The 21203-nt window shown below is 53.1% G+C and overlaps 1 protein-coding gene across 1 annotated transcript in view; it reads left to right on the top strand.

Moving 5' to 3' along the window:
• ADCY5 (adenylate cyclase 5) overlaps window positions 1-21203 on the top strand; it is a 154380-nt gene that overhangs the window by 86777 nt on the left and 46400 nt on the right. The window contains exons 2-3 of the mRNA XM_008570416.1: window positions 3566-3715; window positions 8413-8534. Of these exons, the coding sequence (XP_008568638.1) occupies window positions 3566-3715; window positions 8413-8534 (272 nt within the window). The remainder of the gene's footprint in view (window positions 1-3565; window positions 3716-8412; window positions 8535-21203) is intronic.

Raw genomic sequence — 21203 nt, 5'->3', positions numbered from 1 at the left:
TCTGTATGTGGGATCCGAACCCTCGGCGGGAGCGCTGCTGCGCTTCCCAAGCGGCGCACTACAGCAGTGCGCCACCGGGCCGGCCCCCTAAAAATTTCACTTCTAATTGTTCATTGCTTATATATAGAAATGGTTGCTTTCTGTAAATTGATCTTGTGTCCCGTGACTTTTCTAAATTTGCATCTTAATTCTGATAGTTGTTTTGTAGATTCTCTGGGTTTTCTACATAGACAATCATGTCATCTGGAAATAGTTTTATTTCTTCTTTTTTAGTCTGTATGTCTTTTCTTTCTTTCTCTTGTCTTATTGCATGGTCTAGGGTGTCCAGTATGATGTTGAATAGAAGTGATAAGAGGGGAAAACTTTGCTTTGTTCCCAGTCTTAGGGGAAACTCAGTCTTTCACCATTACATATAATGTTAGCTGTAGGTTTTTGTATACACCGTTGATCAGATTAAGGGACTTTCCTTCCATTCCTAATTTAGTAAGAGTGTTTTTTTTTTTTTAAATCATGTATTTTGTCAAGTGCTTTTTCAGTAACTATTGAAATGCCCCTATGGTTATTCTATTTTAGTCTGTTCATGTGGTCAATCACATTGGTAGATTTTTGAAGTTGAACAGCCTTCATTCCTGGGATGTTGCATTATCATGGTGCATTATCCTGTCTGAGGCTAGCTCCTCATTTTCTCCTTCCCAGTTTGCCTGGTCTCACTCCTGTTTTTATCATCCAGCACTTTCCTTTCTCCTTTCACACTGATCTCTCCTAAGTAGAACATCTTTCAGAATTCCCTGTAGTCTACACCTCCAGCCTTCACCTTCTTCTCTCTTTCTCTTTACCGCCCTCTCAGCAGTCCCCAGTGACTTCCCAGAGGCCTATTCTCAGGGTCTTGCTCACAGTCACTACATTGATTAATACTTCAGGCCATGGCACCCAACCTCATGCAGGTCTTTATTCCCTCATATTTTGGGCTTCTGTGGCAGTGTCTCAACCCATCTTCCATTCCCTGCACTCTTGCCCCTGATGAGTCTTCCTGAAACCATGTGCTCATCTGCTGCTCTTTGGGTTAGCAGTCTTTAGTGCCTCCTATCATATAAAGATTGTGCCAGGCCTGCTCAGCCTGACATTCAGATGCCTCTTCAGTCTGGCTCCAGCCTGCCTTTTCAGCTACATCTTCTCTCTGTGGACCTCTCCTGGAGAATCAGAGAGCCGAGGTTAATTATTCAAGGGCCCAGAGTACCCTGGGGGCATGCGTCTCCCATGCCTGAGCTTCCCCACTACTCTCTCCAGGGAGGCTCTTTCTTGTGCCTGCCAGTCTCACCAGACAGCCCCCCAACTCAGATGCCCAGCCCACCCTGGCCTGCCCAGAGGTCTCCTGCCATCACCCACCTCTCCCCTCACACCCCTTGGTCAGTATGAATTGATCTCTGCTTCACATTGCTGGTTTCCCTTCTGTTTTTATCACTTATCTCCCTGTCCTAGGTAGTTCAAGCTGCTGTAATGGAATACCGTAGACTGAGTGGCTTGTAAACAACAAAAACGTATTTATCACAGCTCTGGGTGCTGGAAGTCCGGGATTGGGGTGCCAGAGTGGTTGGGTTCTGGTGAGGTCTCTCTTTGTGGTTGCACATGGCCGTCTCATGTCCTCACGTGGCGGAGACAGAAAGCAAGGCAGCAAGTTCTCGTGTCTCTTCTTCTAAGGGCACTAATCACGTTCATGAGGCTCCACCCTTCTGACATAATCCCCTCTCAAAGGCCCAACCTCCTAACGCCATCACATTGGGGGTTAGGATTTCAACATAGGAATTCTGGGGAACACAAACTTTTTGTCCATAACACTCTTCAACTGGATCATACGTTTCTGTAGAACAGGGGTCTTCTTTCCTTGTGATAAATAGGTTGGGTTTTTCTGTGCCATGTGTTTATATAAAATGACTGTGATGGGATTCTGGGTTGGATGAGGTTGGGGTGGGAGGCTTGGTAGTTATGAGTCATTACCAGGAGCCGGCAGAGTTGGTAGAGCTGGTAATCTGAGCTTGCCCCTTCCCTGAAGGCACCTGGGGGATAGAACATCCTTCAACCAGGAGAGAGGAAGACTTTGAAATGGAAAGAGGAAGTCTCTTTGTCTGTATGAACTGGGGCAGACACACTCTAAGACTTATCTAGGTACCACATCTGGCATGGAGCCCACATGACCTCTGGGCCTAGGCTGGCTGAGGACACTGGGTGAAGGTCAGGACCACCTCACAGCTGTGCAGGGAGAGCCTTCAGGTAGAATGCAGCGCTGAGCTGAGGGTAGACTTCTAGATTCCAGAGACAAAGAGACCCTAGAGAGATGTGTGGGAGTCTTCTGCCAGGCTCCTGCCAGGCAGCTGAAGTCCCAGAGGAAGGCTCTTGGGATCCAAGTGGACAAGTGTCTTCCTCACCCCAGGTTGTGAGACTAACACAGGGCTCCCGAGGGCTGGAGGAGCCTCAACAGAAGGTGCAGGGGGGCTGACCTGGGCTGCCCTTTGAGTTGGGACTGAGAGTTAAGTTTCTGGAGGGAGTGCCAAGGTGTAGCCCAAAGCCCCTCAGCCAGAAGCCTGAGCATCTTTGCATGGCTCTTATCCCACATGGTCCCACGGCCAGGGCAGGACCAAGATCAGTATACTCACATATCTGGGAGTTCTACCTGCCAAGAGAAATTAAACAGCAGTTTGCTGGGATTTGAAATGTGCTATTTAAACTTGCTTTTGTGGGTTGTGTTGTACTGTGTTTTGTTTTCCCTTAGATTTTCAGTAATATTCCTTTCCAGAGAATTCCAGCCTCGTCTCTGCTGACCTGGAGGGGTGGTAGTATTTTTCCACACATGCATCTCAGTAAGCACAGAGAAGGGGACCCATGAGGGGCAGGGGTTCAGCTAGAGTGGGTTTGTCAGGGAGCCTGGATGCTGGTGCAGAGAAAGAACGGAAGCCTAGTGAGGAAGGAGTGGAGACCTGCCGTGGACCCTGATCTTGACTGGCTGGGCATCATGTCCTTCTCTCCCCAGAGTGCTTAGCACTGTGCTGGGGACCTGGTTGGTGGCTGGTGAGCCCTCAGTTCATTGGAGCTGAGCTCCGGGGAGTGATCAGCTCAGGCCCCTCTGTGGAGGGCAGCGCTCTGTCCTGTGCTGGACTCCGTTGCACTTCCAACAGCGCAGCTCCACCTCCCTGTGGAACTTTCCTTGCAGGGCCCCTGCTGCCCCCAGTGCACACACAGCTCTGTCACAGTATCATCAGTCCACTCAGCCTTTTAATTCTGGGTGCTGTGGTCACGCTCAGTGTGATTATTCAGTGATTTGTCATCCCCAAGGGCCATGCTCCATCACTGGCCAGCCAAGCTTTGGGCTCCGAGGCTGTCACAGAGCCTGGCCGATTTTGCTTGGCCACTGCCAGTGGTCAGCTGCCTGTGGGGTTTCCTCGGCATTTGGTTGCTAGCAGCTGGGTGTGTGTTTGCTGGGGCGCGGGTGGGGGCTCCATACTCTGGGGCCGGGAGGATCCGGGTCGGGGCTCCAGGCCTGAGCTCAGTGTGTTCATCTCTCCCTCTGCAGCTTGTCTCCAATGTCCTCATTTTCTCCTGCACCAACATCGTGGGTGTCTGCACCCACTACCCGGCCGAGGTCTCCCAGAGACAGGCTTTCCAGGAGACCCGGGAGTGTATCCAGGCGCGGCTCCACTCGCAGCGGGAGAACCAGCAGCAGGTGAGTGAGGCCTCCTGCCCCCGCGCGGTTGGGCCCAAGCCCTGCCTCAGCTGAGCTGGCGCCGGCGGGCTCTACCCCTCCCCACTGGCTGTGCTCTGGGGAGGAGCCAAGCCCACCCGGGAATGTTTCTCCTGGAGGGAGCCCAGCATTCCTGGCTCTGTGGGAATCCTCTTGGAGGGACTCGGAGGAAGAGCTCCCCCCTGCCCTTGCCCATAGCCTCCCCAGGTATCGCTGTGGCTTGCAAACAAGCAAAGCAGTGAGATGGCTCTTCCCTCCCAGCCCTCCTCCTCCATGGGTTGGAGTGGTGAGAGCAGTCAACATTCCCAGTTGGGATAAAGGTGCCCCGCCAGGGGAGGGCTGGGGGAGAAGGAGAGGAGACAGGAGCTGTGAGCTCCTGTGGCACTCCACGCCGTTCTTCCTCTGGGGTTTGGTTGGTTCAGAGAAGGAAGAGTCCCATCTCTTCCCAGACCTTCCTGGGCCAGGGGAGGCAGGCCATTTACAGGGCATGGACTTAGGTGGGATCTTCCCCCAGTGAGCCCTGGGGCAAAGAGGGACCTGCCCCTGAGCACCACTCCTAGGTACGGGTGGGAGGGGACCGAGGCTGCCTCAGTGTTCCAGCCTGCAGTTCCCTTCCTGGGGGCAGGGGTCCTGTCGGGGGTTTAGGTCCAGGCCACACTCTCCTCTCCTGTGTCTGGTAATTCTGAGACAGTGTGGAGCTACAGAGCTCCCACACGGGAGGCCCAGCAAGGCCATGGAGACCCCCAGGGGAGAGTGTGGGCAGGTCAGCAGGGTGACAGGGCTCCTGCTGGACATGTGGTCATCAGGGCTCTTATGAGATAAGCTTGCTCCAAACCAGAGCATCCTCTCTCCCCTCTTATATCAGCAAACTCTCAGCAAGTATTAGTGGAGTCCTACTGTGTGCACATGCTGTGTCAGGCCCCATGCAGATGTGAACATGGAAGGTGGGGATGGCAGGGGTCAGGGGGTGGGAATGGCCAAGACAGCAGTAGTCACCTATGCCTCCTGGCCAGCATGGAGTCGTGCTGTGGCCACCCTGCAGGCAGAGCAGTTTCACTGGAGCAGGTCATCTCTGACTCCATTGGGATGCATCCTAGTGAGTTAAGGTGATGTGGCTGGTGACACCCAGGCCGACAGCGAGGATGTGGAGCTCCACAGTGGCTCTCCGGGCCCTCCCCAGTCCCCACCAGTCCTGCTTCCCTCCAGCACTGCCTTTGTGCCAGGCCGCCACTTAGGCTGACCAGCTGAGGCTTATCTCTCCCCGTTCACTCTTTTGGTCCTGTCTGGGTTCCTGGTCAAGCCCGCTGAGGGGAGCTTGCTCAACAGTGTCCCGGAGTCCTCCTGCTGTCCTTTGTCGAAAGCCCACCTCACCTCTGGCATGCAGCACCCTGCTCACCCCCTAAGCCCTGGCATTCCTCAAAAGCCCCTTCTCGTCCCTGCTCCAAGCCCTAGCGTCTCTTACCTGAGATCAGGATATCTTCCTTTCCCTTCCATTTTAGGGACTGTTCCCTCTCACTTCCGGGCCTCATCCCTTCTCCAGAACAATTACCAGTTTACAGCTCAGCACAGCTTCCTTGCTCTGGCCCTGGAGGGCTGGACATTCCTCCCAATCCACACAGGGTTGGGTAAGAAAATATTTTTGCCGTGCCATGTTCGGGGCCAAGGCACTGAGGAGGGGAAGCCTGTTTCCTGGGGGCAGGCACTTGTCCTCAGCCAGCCTGAGCCAGCAAGCCACGCAGAAAGAACTTCTTGGACTCCCTGGGGGAAGCTCCTGGGTGCTGTGTGACAAGGGGCCTCAGAATTGCCCCTCTACCTCCAGCTACCCCTGCCTACTCCTCCTGGCCCTCAGTCGCAGAAGGAGTTATAAATGTAGGGAGGCCTCTCATGAATCTAAATAATTTACAGCACACTTTCTTCCAGTTGTCCTGCATTTTCATGGAATTGTTCTTTAATTCATATTTTTCTCTCTAGTAACTCTTTGCTGAGAGTTCAGTTCACATGAGATGGCCTTCAATGGCCACATTTACTGATGCTTGGGAGACCAGACAGACCCACAGAGGGGCTCTGGGCTGTGGTGCCAGCCACGACACAGCTCCTATCCCCAAGGAACTCTCTTCTTCATACACTAATGGGAAACGCAGTTGACAGGCCACTGACATACAAGATCATCAGAGACTCCATAAAAGAAGACCTGGGATGGCGTGGGGATGTTGGCAGCCAGAGCTGACCCCTCCTGAGAAGGAGGAGAATCCCAAGGAGAGTTAGGAGCAGCATGTGACGTGGTGATTCCAGCTGAGGAGCTTGTGCACAGAGACGAGAAACGCTCCCAGAAGCTGGGGGAACTTCCCATGGTTCGCTGTCAGGAATGGGGTACAGATTTCAATTCAGGGATGCTGGGAGAGGAGGTGGAAGGGCAGAGAGGAGCCGGATTGCGGAAACCCTGAGGCCATGCTGGGGACATGGGCTGAAACTGGAAGCTTCAGAATCATAGATGAGGATGGTCTGGTGTGTGTTTTAGAAAAGACGCTCTCTTGGGCCGGCCCGGTGGCGCACTGGATAGTGCGCTGCTTGGGAAGCGTGGCGGCGCTCCCGCCCGAGGGTTCGGATCCCACATGCAGACCGGTTCCCGCTCACTGGCTGAGCGAGGCGCGGGAGCGGCGCCGAGGGTTGCGATCCCGTTGCCGGTCCCCGGTCCGGTACGGGGGCGACACTGAGGGTTGCGATCCGTTGCCGGACACGGAAAAAAGACAAAAGACAAAAAAAAAACCAAAAAAAAAAAGAAAAGACGCTCTCTTGCTTGCAGGGGGAGGATGGATCAGAGGCAGCAGGCATGGAGACAGAGACACTGATTCAGAGCTTCCTGGTCAGCCAGGCTGGACCTGAAGGTGGCCTGGACCTGGTAGAAGCTGAGGCTGGGACAGTGCAGAGGGGGTTCAGTGAGGAAAAGGACAGCAGCCAGGCCGGGTTGGTGGGAGGCTGCTCGGGAGAGGGCGGGGAGCAGGAAGAGGTGGGTGGATAAGGGTCGCAGTGGGAATAAGGAAGCATCAGCTCAGTGGGCCTGGAAGAATCCATCTGTGGTGTGGCTGGTGGAACCAGGGAACCCATGGAGGTGTTGAGTAGGGGAGTGATGTGACAAAGGCGGTGCGTGGAAAGATTGGGGCTGTACAGGCAGCAGGGAGGGCTGAGGGGAGGCTGTCTGGCCAGGGTGGCACTACCAGAATCCCAGAGTTGGGTGAGAACTGTGCGCACGCAGTGGAGGAGGACACAGAAGAGAAGGGACAAATGTGAGAACTGTTTCTCACTCAGCAGGACCCGATCAGTGCTGGACAGGGCCTGGGGCTATGGGGAGAGGATGAATTCTGAAAAGTAAAAGCACTTTACACAGGCAGCCTCCTGACCTTAGTGCAGGAGGATGGGGGCATTGTGGGCAAAGGCAGGAACTGGAGAAGAACCCTTGGGCAATGAAAATGTGGGAGGTGAGTGTGGTTTGGGGCATGATGTCAAGGTGGTGACAAGACACCCAAGTGGGCAGCTGGAGATTAGGTGAACCCTGGATGGGAGACGGGATATGGGAGGTGACCTTAGACCTGAAGGTGGATACCTTGGCAGTGGATTTGCTCCCTGAGGCTGAGAGTGAACAGGAAGGGGACAGAGGTGGGGATGTGTTCTCTTTGGAGCCTGGAGGAGAAAGAGGAGCCAGAAAAAACACAGAAACAGGAGAAGAGTCTCAGGCCCACATGGGAGGGTAACCCCAGCGTCTGTCCAGTGCAGAGTGAAGGACTGGAGAATGAGGGGGGCTGGAGGCAGCCAGAATGAAAGGCTGGAGGTGAGGAAATCCCATGAGTGAGCCTGGCACAGCGCGACACGGACAGTGAGCTGTGGAGCGGAGATGAGGACGCCCATGCGGGAGGCAGCCGGCATCTTGGAGCTGGGCAGGCCCAGGAGGAGAATGCAGAAAGGGGTGAAGAGCAGCCGCATAATGGGCTGCCTGACTCTCCACGATAAGCCTGTCCCCTGTCCCTGCTTCTCTCCCACCTCCCCCATGGCTGGTTTGACATTTCTTGGTTTCTCAAAGTCAGCTACTTTCCCTCTCTCCTGGGCCACTGTTTCCACGTGGAACTGGAGCAGCCTCGTCCCCACCCCATCTTCTGGTCTCCATGAAGCCTTCTCCCCCAAGAGACTGCGAGCTTTGTGAAGGAGGAACTTTGACTGTCCTGCTCATGGTTATAACTCCTGGCACCCAGAACGATGCCTGAACATGGCAGGTGCTCAGTAATATTTCTCATTGGATGCTCTCAACAGTCCCATCCCTATTTTACAGTTGAGGAACCTGAGGCTCGGAGAAGTTCAGTAATTTGCCCGAGGTCACACAGAGTCTCAGGTGACATCCATAGTTCTAACCCACAATGCTCATACTCCTGGGTTCACCAGGAGAGCTTTTTCCTGGCGCAGCATGGGGGCAAGCCTGGAGGAAGGACCAGGAAGGTGGGGGCCAGGTATCTTGTGGGACTTAACTCCATTGTCCCGACCACCACATACACAGATGTTGGCCCCATGAGTCTCGGGAGGGCCCGAGAGGTTTTCCAGGGCCCTGCAGGCAGGGGCAGAGGTATGGAGGAGAGGGGTCTTGCTGGGCAGATGGACGAAATGGTGACGAAAGCATCCGCTTCCCTCCGCAGGAGCGGCTTCTGCTGTCTGTCCTTCCCCGTCATGTTGCCATGGAGATGAAAGCAGACATCAATGCCAAGCAGGAGGATATGATGTTCCATAAGATTTACATCCAGAAACATGACAACGTGAGGTAGGGGAGAGGCTGGGGGTGGAGGTGGCGTGAGGGCAGGGTGGGAGAGCTGGACCCCAAGGGAGACATCCCACTTCTTTTCAAGTGGGCGTAGCCAAACTGGGTGACCTGGTGGTTCTGGAGAGTGTTGTCTGGAGCCCCCCAGCCCTGCCCCTCCAGATCTGTCGAGTAGTTTATCTTTGTGTCCTGTTCAACTTTCTTTGGGGTGGGGGGAAGGCGAAGCTGCAGGGAGAGGATGGGGAAGGCAGAGGAGAAAGGAAGCGGTGCCACCAGCGGGGGGCACTCTCAGCCTAATGAGGGGGACAGAAAGCACAGACTTGGGACCCACACATCACCCTCATCATCACAACCTTCATCACCATCCAGCGGCTTCCATGCCTTCCAGGCCAGTGCATGCCAGGCACTTCCCACTTGTCACTAATCCTTCCCACAACCTGCAAGGTGGGTGCCCTTCTCAGCACCCCCCTTTTATAGATCGAGCTCCTGTTCTGTTTACTTTGTATGAAATTGAAATTTTCCATAATAAAAAGTTTAAAGAAAAAAACACCACGAGGAAACAATTGGACAAATCCAAAGTCTACATTCTGGACTCTTTATAAAAAGTCAGTCATGGAGGAAAAAAAAGGTGGGGACTGTTCTAGATGAAAAGAGTCTAAAGGGACCAAGGTCCCCAGCGGGGGTGGAGAAGCCAGGGTGCATCAGGCTGGTCCCTCCAGAGCCCACACTCCTTTCACTGATGCTTGCTACCTCCCTAGACAGAAGCCGCTGACAGCAGGGACGTGCAAACAGATGTGGATTAATAGAGTGCAAAATCTGCTTATGAGTTCCATGGGGATGTGAAACAACATGGGGGCTCATCCAGCATGGCTGCCTGGAGAGCCCGATAATCCTCCCATATGCCCAGAAAGGAGCTGCTGTGCTTGCCTTCGAGAAAGTTACTTCCTCCATGTGCAAGTTTTCCTAGAACCTATGAGCCCTCTGACATTGGTGTAAAGAGAACCCTCTGGAGACATGTGCTGAATTTTCAATAAAGGGATTAAATGGAATAATGCAAATTATCACAAACACACACACACACACATTTAAGGAGGCTGGTGGCTGTGGGGGGAGGGGACTGCTGTTTTTTCATGCACTGAGCAGAACTGTCCAGTCCCCAACTGTGCCCTAGGATCCAAGACTGTTGATTCTACCTGCATGTCCTCCATCTGTCTCTCAGAACTGAGACTCTAAGCCTTTGGGAGAAAAATGTACCTGCACAACACACTTGTCCTCAGTTTTTAGGGTCTCCCAAGCCCCCTGAAGCCCACCCGTGCTCCACTGTCAGGCAGGGACAGTGGGGCCAGCTGCAGCTTGGGTCTCCCAGGAACAAGACTGCCCTGGCTGAATCTTTGTGTCCAGCAGGTGTCCTGAGGGGGCTGCCTGCTGACCTAAGCCCAGCTCAGACAGGGAAATGGAGCCCGTGGCTTGACTTCTGGGCTTGAGCCTTTCAGCTGGCGTGATGTGCTGGTTTCTCTGCTGTTCCTCACCCCCTTCTCTGTCCTGCCATGGTGGAACAGTCACTTGTAATAATAGTTCCACTTATATAGACCTCGCTTTAATACAGCCGCTGTTCTGAGTGTTTTCAGAGAGACACTGAATCCCCACAACAAATATAAGAGGATGGTACTATTATTATCTCCATTTTACAGGTGAGGAAACCGAGGCACAGAGATTAAGCAACTTGTCTAAGATCCCACACAGCTGATTAAGTTGGGGAATTGCCCCCCAGGAAGCTTTTTAAAATCAACCTGATCCTGGACAGATGTTTTCACCTAACTTAGAGAAAGGAGTTCCTATGAGGATTCTGTGGGAAGGAAGCTTAGGGAGCTCTCAGGCCAAGAGGAGACTCAGAGGAGGAGGAGAGAAATTTGGCTTCGTGTGTGTGTACATGTGAGAGTCTGAAGAGCCACCGGCGGCCTTTCCTTTCTGATAGTGACCCCTTAAATCTGGGGGTCTCCACCTTAGGACATGTAAAGAAATAGCCTTTCCTATTAAAACAAATCCCAGAGGCTCAAGTTTCAGATGGGAAGGGGAGGCCTGCCAAGTGGTTCCAACACATGTGAACTGAGTCCAGCCCCTGAGTTCTTCCCTTCTGGAATTTTCTCTCTTGGCCCTGTCTCTACCACCTCACTGGCCTTGGCATTATCCCCAGCAAAGCATGGACAAAAGGTGCTTTGCTTGATTGCTCTTTTCTCAGCAGCACTTTCTGCATGTTTCACTCGAATATACAGCAGAACAACACAAAGGAAATGCAGAAAATTTGCCACCCAGAAATAGCCTGGCAGTTAATGCACAGGTTGCCAACCTGCCTTGGCTCATGCATCCATCTCCCCTGACCACCTCTGCACCCCCTCTCCTCTCCCACTTGCAGGCACCATCTTAATTCCCATCCCACAATTGCTGGCTACTGGGTCCCCTGACCTCCAGTAAGGGTGTTCGGTCAGAGGGGTTGACTCAGGCCTCTTCCACAGTGATCACCTCCGGGAATGGCCCATGCTCTGGGTGACACCTCCTTCATCCCTCACCTCCCAAGGAGGCAGCAACTTTGGGTCAGTAAAAGAACAGTGCCCTAATCACAGAGTGGCTGGAGCATCCGCATGGCAAACATCAGACCCCAGCCACAGTGGGGGTGTTTCTAGATGTCTAGGATGTGCCAGGATCAATGACAGTGATCAGTCAGGAAAGAGATGAAAGGAGAGAAAACCAAGATGCCATAATATTCATGGGGATGGAAATAATTCTGACTGAAATCACCAGGGGGAAAGGTGGCTGGTACACATCAGAGGCCAACCACAAGCATTCACATGCGAATGTCCCATGGGGCCTCTTTTCCTGTTCCATTTAGCAGCACTGGTTGCAGCCCTTGGTGGAAACATAGCACTTGCTCTGGTCTCTGTTTGGGGGTTGAACCTTTGGCTTGGATTGGGAGTTAAGTAGTAGTGAGGAATGACATCCTCATTTAAAAACACACTTTGGAGCTGGGCTCATGGAGAGCCAGTGGGGTACAGAGGTTAGGCCTGGGCTCTGGGGTTAAGCAGCTGTACACAACGTCCCAGTGCTGCTGTTTCCTGGCTAGGTGACCAGGGCAAGTTACAGGCATTGAGCCACTCTGAACCTCAGTTTTCTCATCTGCATGAAAGGACAGGGAGAGTACCCACTTAATAGGGATGTAGGCAGTAAATGGAGTAATGTGGGGAAGTGCTTAGCGTAATATCTGGCACATAGCAAGTGTTCAGTAATTGGGAGCTGCTGTTATTGCTGTTACTGTTATTTTTATGATTATCATCACATATATATCAACAAAGAAAGGCCTGGGGATTCTCTAGCTGGAGAATGGAAGGGTGATGAGTCACATTTATCAATTCTCTGCAGAGCTGTAATATTTAGAGAGGGTAATGACATGCCGTTCTCTAACCCCATCGGGAGCAAGGCCACAAGAAAAATAAATCAACTCCACAGTGTGATGGACTGGGCCTGGATCTGTGGAAGGGTAGGGGACTGATGAGGGGTCAGGGATGAGGGTTTGACCTGGGTAGGGAGGGGTGATAGATAGGGGCCCCCGATTGTGTGGCCTTGTTCTCCCCTGGCGCTGAGGATTGTAGTTGTGCTGCATACAATTCCTGGGATGCTGGCCAGGGACTGTCCAGGGAGCCTTAGGGTGCTTTGGTGCTAGGCCACCACTGCCTATGGTTTGAGGCAGGCCAGCGGAGAGGAACCCTGGAGATCCCCTGAGATGCCCAGGTGCCTCTCCTTTCTGATGGGGGACAACAAGTGGAGATGTTTTTGCCCTTCTGGCTGGGCAGGTCAGCCGGGGCTGAGGCCCACTGCCAGGATGTGAGACCTATGGCTTGCAGCCATCCTGCCCACCTCCTCCCCCACCAGATACCTGCCCCCTGCAGCTGGAAGTGCCAAGGTCAGGGGAGCTGTGTTGTCCCCACTCAGAGGGAGAGGGCCTCCAGGTCATGCCAGCAGAGACTGCTCTGGGGGGGAGGGAGGCTCCTGGATTTTTGCCTGGGGAGGAGGGAGATCGGTCAGCCTCAGAGGGGTTGGAGGAAGAGGCCAGCCAGAGAAGGCACTGCACCACGTGGGTCACAGTAAGGGCAGACACACATGAGGCACCACAGGTCACCCTTGCCAGGCAGTCAACTTTTGTGGAGTGGAATGAGGCAAGTGTCCGAGCTGAGCACAGTGGTTCACATCCCAGCTGTGCCACTTAGTAGCTGTGGGAACTTGGGCAAGTCACCTAATCTGAGCCTCAGTTTCCTCATCTGTGACATGGGGATAGTCATGTCCATTCACCCATCTGTTCGGCTCCTAGCTTCTTAGTTCAGTTGGTTAGAATGCGGTTCTAACACCAAGGTCAAGGGTTCAGATCCCTGTACTGGCCAGCCTCACTCCCTCCAAAAAACAAACTCCTGACTCCTGTTTTGCCTTTGCTTCAGCGGGTGGCCACCACCAGCCTCCAGAACACCCAGCTAGAGGCAGGGAGTGCAATGTGAATTAAGGCACATGCCAACCTGACATCTTGAAACTCACCTTCTGTTAGAGAAGACACACCAACAATGAATAATTAGTAAATCATGAATTTATCACATGCTCACCTTGTGCTAGGCATTCTGTGAGGAGAGGGATAGTGGCCAGGGTGGCATGGGCTTTGCAAGGTATACTCAATTGTTCTGTTACAATTGTGATCAAGGTACAAAGGAGCAGAGTCTATAAGAGAGGGCCCAGCCCAGCCCAGGGCTGCTTGCAGGGCTGCTGGGCATTAGGAGAGGTAGCCCTGAGCAGGCGCCTGCCCAGGAGGCTGCAGACACTCTGCCCTTGGAGGTGGGTCAGACTACCAGGCACCCCAGGCTCGAGTCAAGGTTGGGGGCAGGGAGTGCCCCAGCCAGGCCTGACAGCACAGACGGATTCTCTGCTTTCACGAGGGCTCTTCCTGAATGCAGATGACCCCACACCCGACTGGCCTGACCCCTCTCTGCAGCCCCTCAGATTTAAAAGGTTGTAGGTGGTGGGGTGGGTGAGAGATCCTTCCAGAGACTCTTTGTGTGAAGGGAGAGAAGGCTGCCTCCTCTAGGGGGTGCTGGTCCCCTGCGAAGAAACATTTCTATTGGGACTCCCTCTGTTTAGAGCCCTGGGATTCAGGATGGAGTGGGGGCGGGTCTTGGTTTGCACCCAGTAGCCCTGTGGAGCTGCAGCCGGGTCCGGCAGAGTGGCTGCTGATCCTGGTGGGAATGAAATAACCACCCCCCTCCCCTAATGCAGTAGAGGAGTGGCGGGCCTGGGGGGGGGTGCCCTTTCCTGGTTCCTTCCTCCTCTGATCCCTTCTCTCCCCAGTCTCTCCCTACTGCCTCCCCTTTTAAGGTTATCGTCTCCTCTCCTGTCTCCTTCAAGGACTTGGCTGAGTTCCCCAGGTTGCTGTGGCGTCTGGCTCAGCCATGGTGTGGTTCTGAATTATAATGACCATGATATAACGTCCAAGATGCTCAGATACTCATGGGCAGATTGTGCACCCTCTGGGCAGAGGGTGGAAAATGTTTATCTCTAGTTATGACCACGTGAGCAGTGGTCCATAAACACCCTGCATTCCTGTCTCAAAGCTGATACTAAGAAAAGCATTCTGACCTTTACTCCCATACCAGTTATAGATATGGGTGATCTTTATATTAGTATTTTATTCATTCCACAAACATTTACTGAGCTGCTACCATGTGCCAGGCTGCTACTATGGAAAAGAAACTGTCCTTGCTCCTCAGGGGATATCCAGTTCTCACATTGAGATAAGGGCTGAGCTGAGTGCTATGGGAACAGCAGCATGACAGCCTGGCTGGCCCCAATGGGGGAGCTACTGGGATTGGGACTTTACTCTTTAAATTAGTTTAGTTGTGGTAAAATATACATAGCATAAAATTTACCATCTTAACCACTTTTAAGCATACAGTTCGGTGGCGTTAACTACATTCACATTGCTGTGCAGCCGTCACCACTGTCCATCTCCAGAACTTTTTTATCTTCTCAAACTGAATCTCTGTACCCATTAAACCCCTCCCGCCAAATGCCTGGCAGCTACCATTCTACTTTATCTGTCTATGGATTTGACTACTCTGGGTACTGCATATAAATGGAGTCATATGGTGTTTGTGCTTTTTGTGACTGGCTTACTTCACTTAGCATGTCCTCAAGGTTCATCTGTGTTATGGCGTGTGTCAGGATTCCCTCCCTTTTTAAGGCCAATATCCCATTGCATGTATACACCACATTTTGTTTACCCCATGCACCCACTGGTGGACACCTGGGTTGCTCCTACCTTTTGGCTGTTGTTAATGCTGCTGCGAACATGGGTGTACAAATACCTGTTCATGTTTCTGCTTTCAACTCTTTTGGGTGTATACCCAGAATTGGAATGCTGGATTGTATGGTAATTCTATGTTTAATTTTTTGAGGAACTGCCTTCCTACAAGCAGTGCACAAGAGCTCCAATTTCTCCATATCCTCGCCTGGGGTTGGATCTTGAGAAAAGGCCTGAGTTTGTCCAGGGACACAGAATGGGGATCTGTGGGGAGTGGAGCCAGCTGGGGGAGAAAGAGGGGAGAGAAGACAGAGCAAAGAGGTACTGTCCAGTTGCACATGTGCAGCTCTGCCTTTGAAACAACTGGAATCAGTTGTGATTTGGGATTCTGATTCTAATAAAAATTCAGGCATAAGATGGATTATTCTGGGCTGGGGTAAGTTAAAGAAGACATCATGAAGATGGAAGAGTTAGAATCAGGTCCTAAAATAAGAATCTGATTTGTTTCAACCTTTTAAAAATAAACATTTTTATTATACAGAGAATGTATGTTCTTTGTAGAAAAATGGGAAAATAAGAGGAGTGTAGAGAAGAAGATAAAAAACAATCGTAGCCTCAGCCCCAGCCAGGTCTTGGTGCAGTTGCTTCCTCCTCCTACGTGCTTCTCCCTTAGGGAGCGTCTCCCCAGATCTTTCAAGACTCCAAACAGAAAGCCTCAAGGTGCTTCAGGATGTTCATTGTATGGGTGGTAGGGGTAGAAGTCGGTGGGCAGAAACAAGATCTAGGTGATGGGGTCTGCAGGAGGCAGGACATGGCTTGACTCTAGGGCCCCACTTGCTGAAGGAAGGTGTCCCGTCCCTGTGAGAGCACAGAGGGTGCTGCTGGCCTAGAGCAGGTTCTCCCTCTTGGTGGAATTTGTGCAGACACTCGGTGGGTTCAGCATCCTTTCTTTGGCTTTCCCTCCTTTTCCTTCCCCAGCCTGTGCCCTTAGATGGCTCTGTGGCTGCTACCGGTTCATATGCCTCTCTTGAATCTTTTTAATACCACACCTTGGAAAACAGCCCTCTGGTGTCTGTTCTAGGCCAGGTGTTAATAAGACCACACCTGATTGTGCTAACTCACCCAGTGGGTGAGAATGACTCATTGCTCCTCCTTTACCTCACAAGGGGCATGAACCCAGGTTGCATGATTTGGAGCAAATGGAGGGGACACACTGCAGAGGACAGCCCTCTTGGTCACAAAGAGACCACTGGCCAATTCAGAGGCACAGCCACATCAGCCCCTCCCTAGCCCACACACTGGGGGCTTCCAGGGCAACTCCGGCCCTGCTCACCCAGCACTTCAGCTCCCACTGGGCCCCACCTCTGGGGGTTGGGCTGAGACCTTGCCCTCTCCTGCCCCTAGCCCCATGCCCCCTGGCATAGTTCTGGATGTGGACCTAAAGGAGACGTTGTCAGCACTGCCAACTCGCCCAGCCTACTAGGAGAGCACAGCCCCTGGCTATCTGCACAGGAGCAGGGCCAGAAGCCGACAGCTTCATAAAGTCATGGGGCCTGTTGGCAGCCAGAGGGACAACCATGAAGAAATGTGCTTCACCAAAGATGCATGTGGGCACAGCTGGACTGAGGCTGTGCGGGAAGGCTGAAGGGCCTATTGTGGTCATTGAGATGAAGAGCCCCCCACTCTTACCTCTGGAGTGACGGGTGGTGGGCAGTTAGGTGGGCATGCAGACAGTGTGGGCCCCATGCCGGCTCCTGTGCACTGCCATGAGAGCCTGATCCTGTTGCCAGGATAAGCTCTTGCAGGGGAGCTAATCGATGAACTAGCACCTTGCTGCACATCTGGGCCCAGCGCTGAGTGGGAAATGGCTTTCAGAATTACTGAGGAGCAGATCAGGAAATCTTGGCCAGCAGAGCAGACAGTCTGCTGTTGGGTAAACCTCGTAAAACAGAGGAGCCTCCAGAAGTAACAGTCACTAAGCAGATCCTTCCCCAAAGCAGCAGAGAAATGTGACTTTGCCTCTGACAGGCAATGGGGGAAATGGGGAGGTGGAAGAGTTTCCATAAATGTGTGGGAGAAGCTGTGGGGTGGGGCGACTCAGAGTCAGGACCTCGGAGACCATGTCTGAGCTCCCCTGCTCGGGCCAGGAGCCCCTCTTTGAGTGACCTCTCCCCAGCTTGCTGGCAACCTACCCCTCCCTGATTCCTCAGTGGCTGCTGAAAGCCTCTGGAGGGGACAGAGTCGATTCCCAGGAGCCTGGAGGGAGGGTCAGGTTTTGTAAGCCCCTGGAGGCGCCTCACACTCCAGTATTTCCCATGTCTTCTGGCACAGGAGAAGGAAGCTCCTGTCCTCTGTAACCATTCAGCCGCTGGCTCCATGAATATTGCCAGAGTGCCCACTGTGCACCAGCCCTGGGCTCCACAGGCTCTTGTCTCAGGTGACATGCTTGGGTCTCCAAGAGGCACCATGGGGCAGAAGGAAGAGCTCACAGTTTGGATTTACTCGTTCTTCCTCTTACTTGCTTTGAAACCATGAATATTCTCTTCCTTTCAACAAATAAGTAGTAGGCACTGTTGTGGGTTGAATTGTGTCCCTAATCCAATGAGTGGTGTCCTTATAAGAGGAGGAAGATGGCCTGTGAAAGCACAGGCACACAGGGAGAGCTCCGGGTCACGATAGAGCAGAGATCAGAGAGCTCAGCTGCAGCAGGGACTGCCAGCAGCCACCAGAAGCCAGGGAGAATCAGGAAGGACCCACCAGAGTCTCGGAGGGAGTGCAGCCCTGCCGACACCTTGATTTCAGACTGCTAGCCTCCAGAGCTGTGACAGGGTGAATGGCTGTTTCTCTAAGCCACCCAGCTTGTGGTACTTTATTACAGCAGCCCTTGGAAACGGAGATGGGCACCTATTACGTGCCGTGTATTGTGCTAGGTGTGGGGTGGGGGACGGCAGAGGGCTGGTGGGCATGGCCAGCCCATCATGGCAGGTTTATAAGGGCTGAGATATAGCAGTGAGTCAAATAGACAAAAATCTCCCCCCCAAAGAGTTTACATTCTAGTGAGGGGAGACAGACTGGAGCATAATAATAGATAACAGCCACAATAGTAAATAGTATATTAAATGGTGAAAACTGCAATGGGGAAAAATACGGCAGGAAAGGGAGATAGACATTTGGGAGGGGTTGTGAGTTTAAATAGGGTGGTGGAAGGCTCCTTGAGAAGGCGACATTTAACCTAGCACAGTGGTTCTCAACCAGAGGCCCATCCCGCCTGTGTGGCTAGTGAGCTCAGGCAGGTGCAGGAGGCCAGAGCCCATGGAGGCGCCGCGGCCCACACGCCTCTGCCTGTGACTCTGGGGGCGGCCCGCCCTCTCTCTCCTCACCTGCTTGCTCTGCCTGGTGCTGTGGGTTACCTGCGCCGTAGCAGTCCTGCCTCCGCCTTGGGGTGGACCAGCTCCTGGGCACGGCGTCTGCTGGCTTTGTGTTTGAAATACTGATGTTAGCCCAGGGGGTACTCGCTGAACGTCCTCCTTGACTCATGTGCAGCTGATCTGGACCCCAGCTTCCCTTGGCTTTGATTTCCTGAGAGGTAAAGGAGGATTTCCAGAACAGCTGTGTAATGGGTGCTTTTTCAGAGATTGGGAGAGACGGTCTGCTTCTCCCTGGGTGGACTGGGGTGGCCACCTGAGGACAGGGAGGTGGAAGGTGGGCCAGGTCGGGGTTCTGCGGGCTCTCTCCATGCTCCCTTCCATCTGCTGACCTCCAGTGCATGGCTGCCCACCCTGAGCAGCTTTCGCAGGTCCTGAGCCCTGGGGCCTAACGGGCTGGTGTCTCTCCTCTCTGCACCTCCTCCTCCTCTCATTTGTTCCCTCTCTTGTCCCTGTCTCCCCATTGCTCCCATCTTTGTGACCTTCTTCCTGCAATTGCCTTCGCTGATCCAGGCTGGGATGGGAGTTTTCAGAGGAGCCAGGATGTGGGAAACAGCACCAGGCTCTCTAGGCCTGGGGACTGCCCTCCTGGGCTTTCCTGGGAGGTGGGACAGCCTGGCCAAAGCCCTAGGATGCGCTTCCTGGTGGCCCAGCCTGTTTCCACGTCCCCCTGTGGTTTGCCTCGCGAGAGCTGGTGAGCAGCTGCTGAGAGTGTCCCCTCTCAATGGAGTCCTGTGCCTGCCTCGGGGCCACAGCCGCCCAGCACAAGCCCACGTAGGGCAGCTCAAAAAGCCCCTCCTCCCCGTAGACAGTGACAGTGTTGGATGATGCTTTCATTCATTTAAGGTGGCTGGGGGGCCAACAGACAGCACAGTATGTATTGGGAGCCCAGCTGCCCATGTGACCTTGGGCAGGTGACTCACCTTTCTGTGCCTCAATATTCTCACCCATAAGAAGAGGTTACTAACCTATGGTGTGGCTGTGAGGCTTGAGTGAGTTAATACATGTAACAGACTTAAAACTGTCTGAATGTTTTTAAATGTAGGTTTTGTTCTTATTCAGGTGTGGTGAGGCCAACAGATCAGGAGACTATTGCCATTGAAAAGATTGTTACTGGCAGCTCCCAGGAGGAGGGGACACGCCACACAGAGGCCTCAGGGGGAAGCACCAGGGTGGGTCAGGAGGCAGAGGGAGCGGAAGAAAAATGTGGGCCAGACGAAGCAGCGTGAGGAGGTGAAGGACTAGCTGGGTTGAGTAATTTCATTGAACCCTGGGGTGTAGGAGCTGTCCCAACTTGCCCAGTACCTGTCTGGGATGATTAGGGCAGGGACTTTTGGGTGGCAGCAGACTCTGGATTGGTCTCTTTGCACAGGAAAGGCACACTCCAGGGCAGATTCTCTGGGAATTGGCTAGACTTGGGAGGGACAGTCTCCCAGGGTCATAGGGCCTCAGATGTCAAAATGTCACAATAAAAGATGCTTAGTCAAAGGGTACAACGTTTCAGTTAGACAGGAGGGATAAATGATAAGTATTTAAGTGATGGACATGTTATAGCTTAATTCGGTCACTTCACGTTCTATACATATAACATCACTGTGTGCCCCAGAAATATTTACAGTTATAATTGTCAATATCCAATATAATTGTCAATATGATAAAAATAAAAAGACATGCACACATTTTTGGAACAAGATGACAAAATATGTTAAGTTCTACATTCTTAATTTAAAAAATGAGATTGTCAGGTCTATAGCCTGGGGAGTCTGAGGCGTGGTGGGAGGGCACAGGCCTCGGAGGGAGGGTCCCACACGCGTGCTGCGCCTCCGGCTTCTTCTCCGAGCCTCGGTCCTCGTTTGTGAGATGGGGCAGCACACCTCGCTCACAGGGCTGCTGGGAGGACTCAGTGAGAGCACACGTTGAAAGCTCCGTGCCTGGCTACCAGGAGCGTCTCCGGACATGAGCGTTACCACATTTTGTGTCCCTTTTAAGAAAACAACTTCAGGGGCCCTTACACATTCTGGCCCTAGGGTAGTGTGTTTTGAAGGAAAAGGAAAATGTTTTCAATCTAAGGAACATGAGCCACAGAAAGAGAGTGACCATGCGCCTGGAGGACAAGGGCAAAAGGCCTGGCGGGGATGAGGGGCCTCCAGAGACGCTGACTGGTTGTGCCTGTCCTCTCCCTCCTGCTGAGCCTCTTTTAGTCTGTCTCGACCAGAGGACTCCTAGGGATGGAGCGCTTGGGGTCTGCTTGGGGTGGGATTCTCTTCTCTATGGGACTGGGAAGAGAGATCTTTGCAGGGTCTAGGGCCAGCTACCTTGAAGGGTCTACTCAGAGGTCATACAGGGGCAGGCCTGAGAGGGGACTGAGACCTGGGCCCCCGTCTCATGCCCTCAGGAGGCACCACACCCCAGGCCTCAGAAGGAGGGTGCAGTCAGCACAAAAAGGAGGACAGACAGCACCTCCCAACCACCTCCCACCTCCCAGCTCTCCAGTGCGAGGCTTCTTTGTCCCCTACTCAGCAGCCATGTGGGCCTCCAGGACTCTTGCTTGGCCAGCAGTCCTCCTGAGGCCTGAGGAGCCCGAGGCTGGGCCCTGGCTGTGTCCTCCTGCCTTTCTTCCCTCATGGGGGTCTATCTTAGTCCGCTGAGGCTGCGGTAACAGGATACCATAGACCAGGTGGCTTGTAGACAGCAGGAATGTATTTCTTGCAGCTCTGGGGCTGGAAGTCTGGGATCAGAGTGCCAGCGTGGTTGGGTTCTAATGAGGGCCCTCTTCCTGGTTGCACATGGCTATCTTCTCATGTCCTTACATGGCAGAGAACAGAAAGTGAGGATGTAAGCTCTCATGTCCCTTCTTATAAGGGTGCTAATCCCATTCAGTAGGCTCTGTCCTCCTGACCTAATCACCTCCCAAAG

Source organism: Galeopterus variegatus, unplaced genomic scaffold (genome assembly GCF_000696425.1).
Source record: "Galeopterus variegatus unplaced genomic scaffold, G_variegatus-3.0.2 Scaffold601, whole genome shotgun sequence".
Lineage (NCBI taxonomy): Eukaryota > Metazoa > Chordata > Mammalia > Dermoptera > Cynocephalidae > Galeopterus > Galeopterus variegatus.
This window is presented reverse-complemented; position numbering and strand designations above follow the sequence as displayed.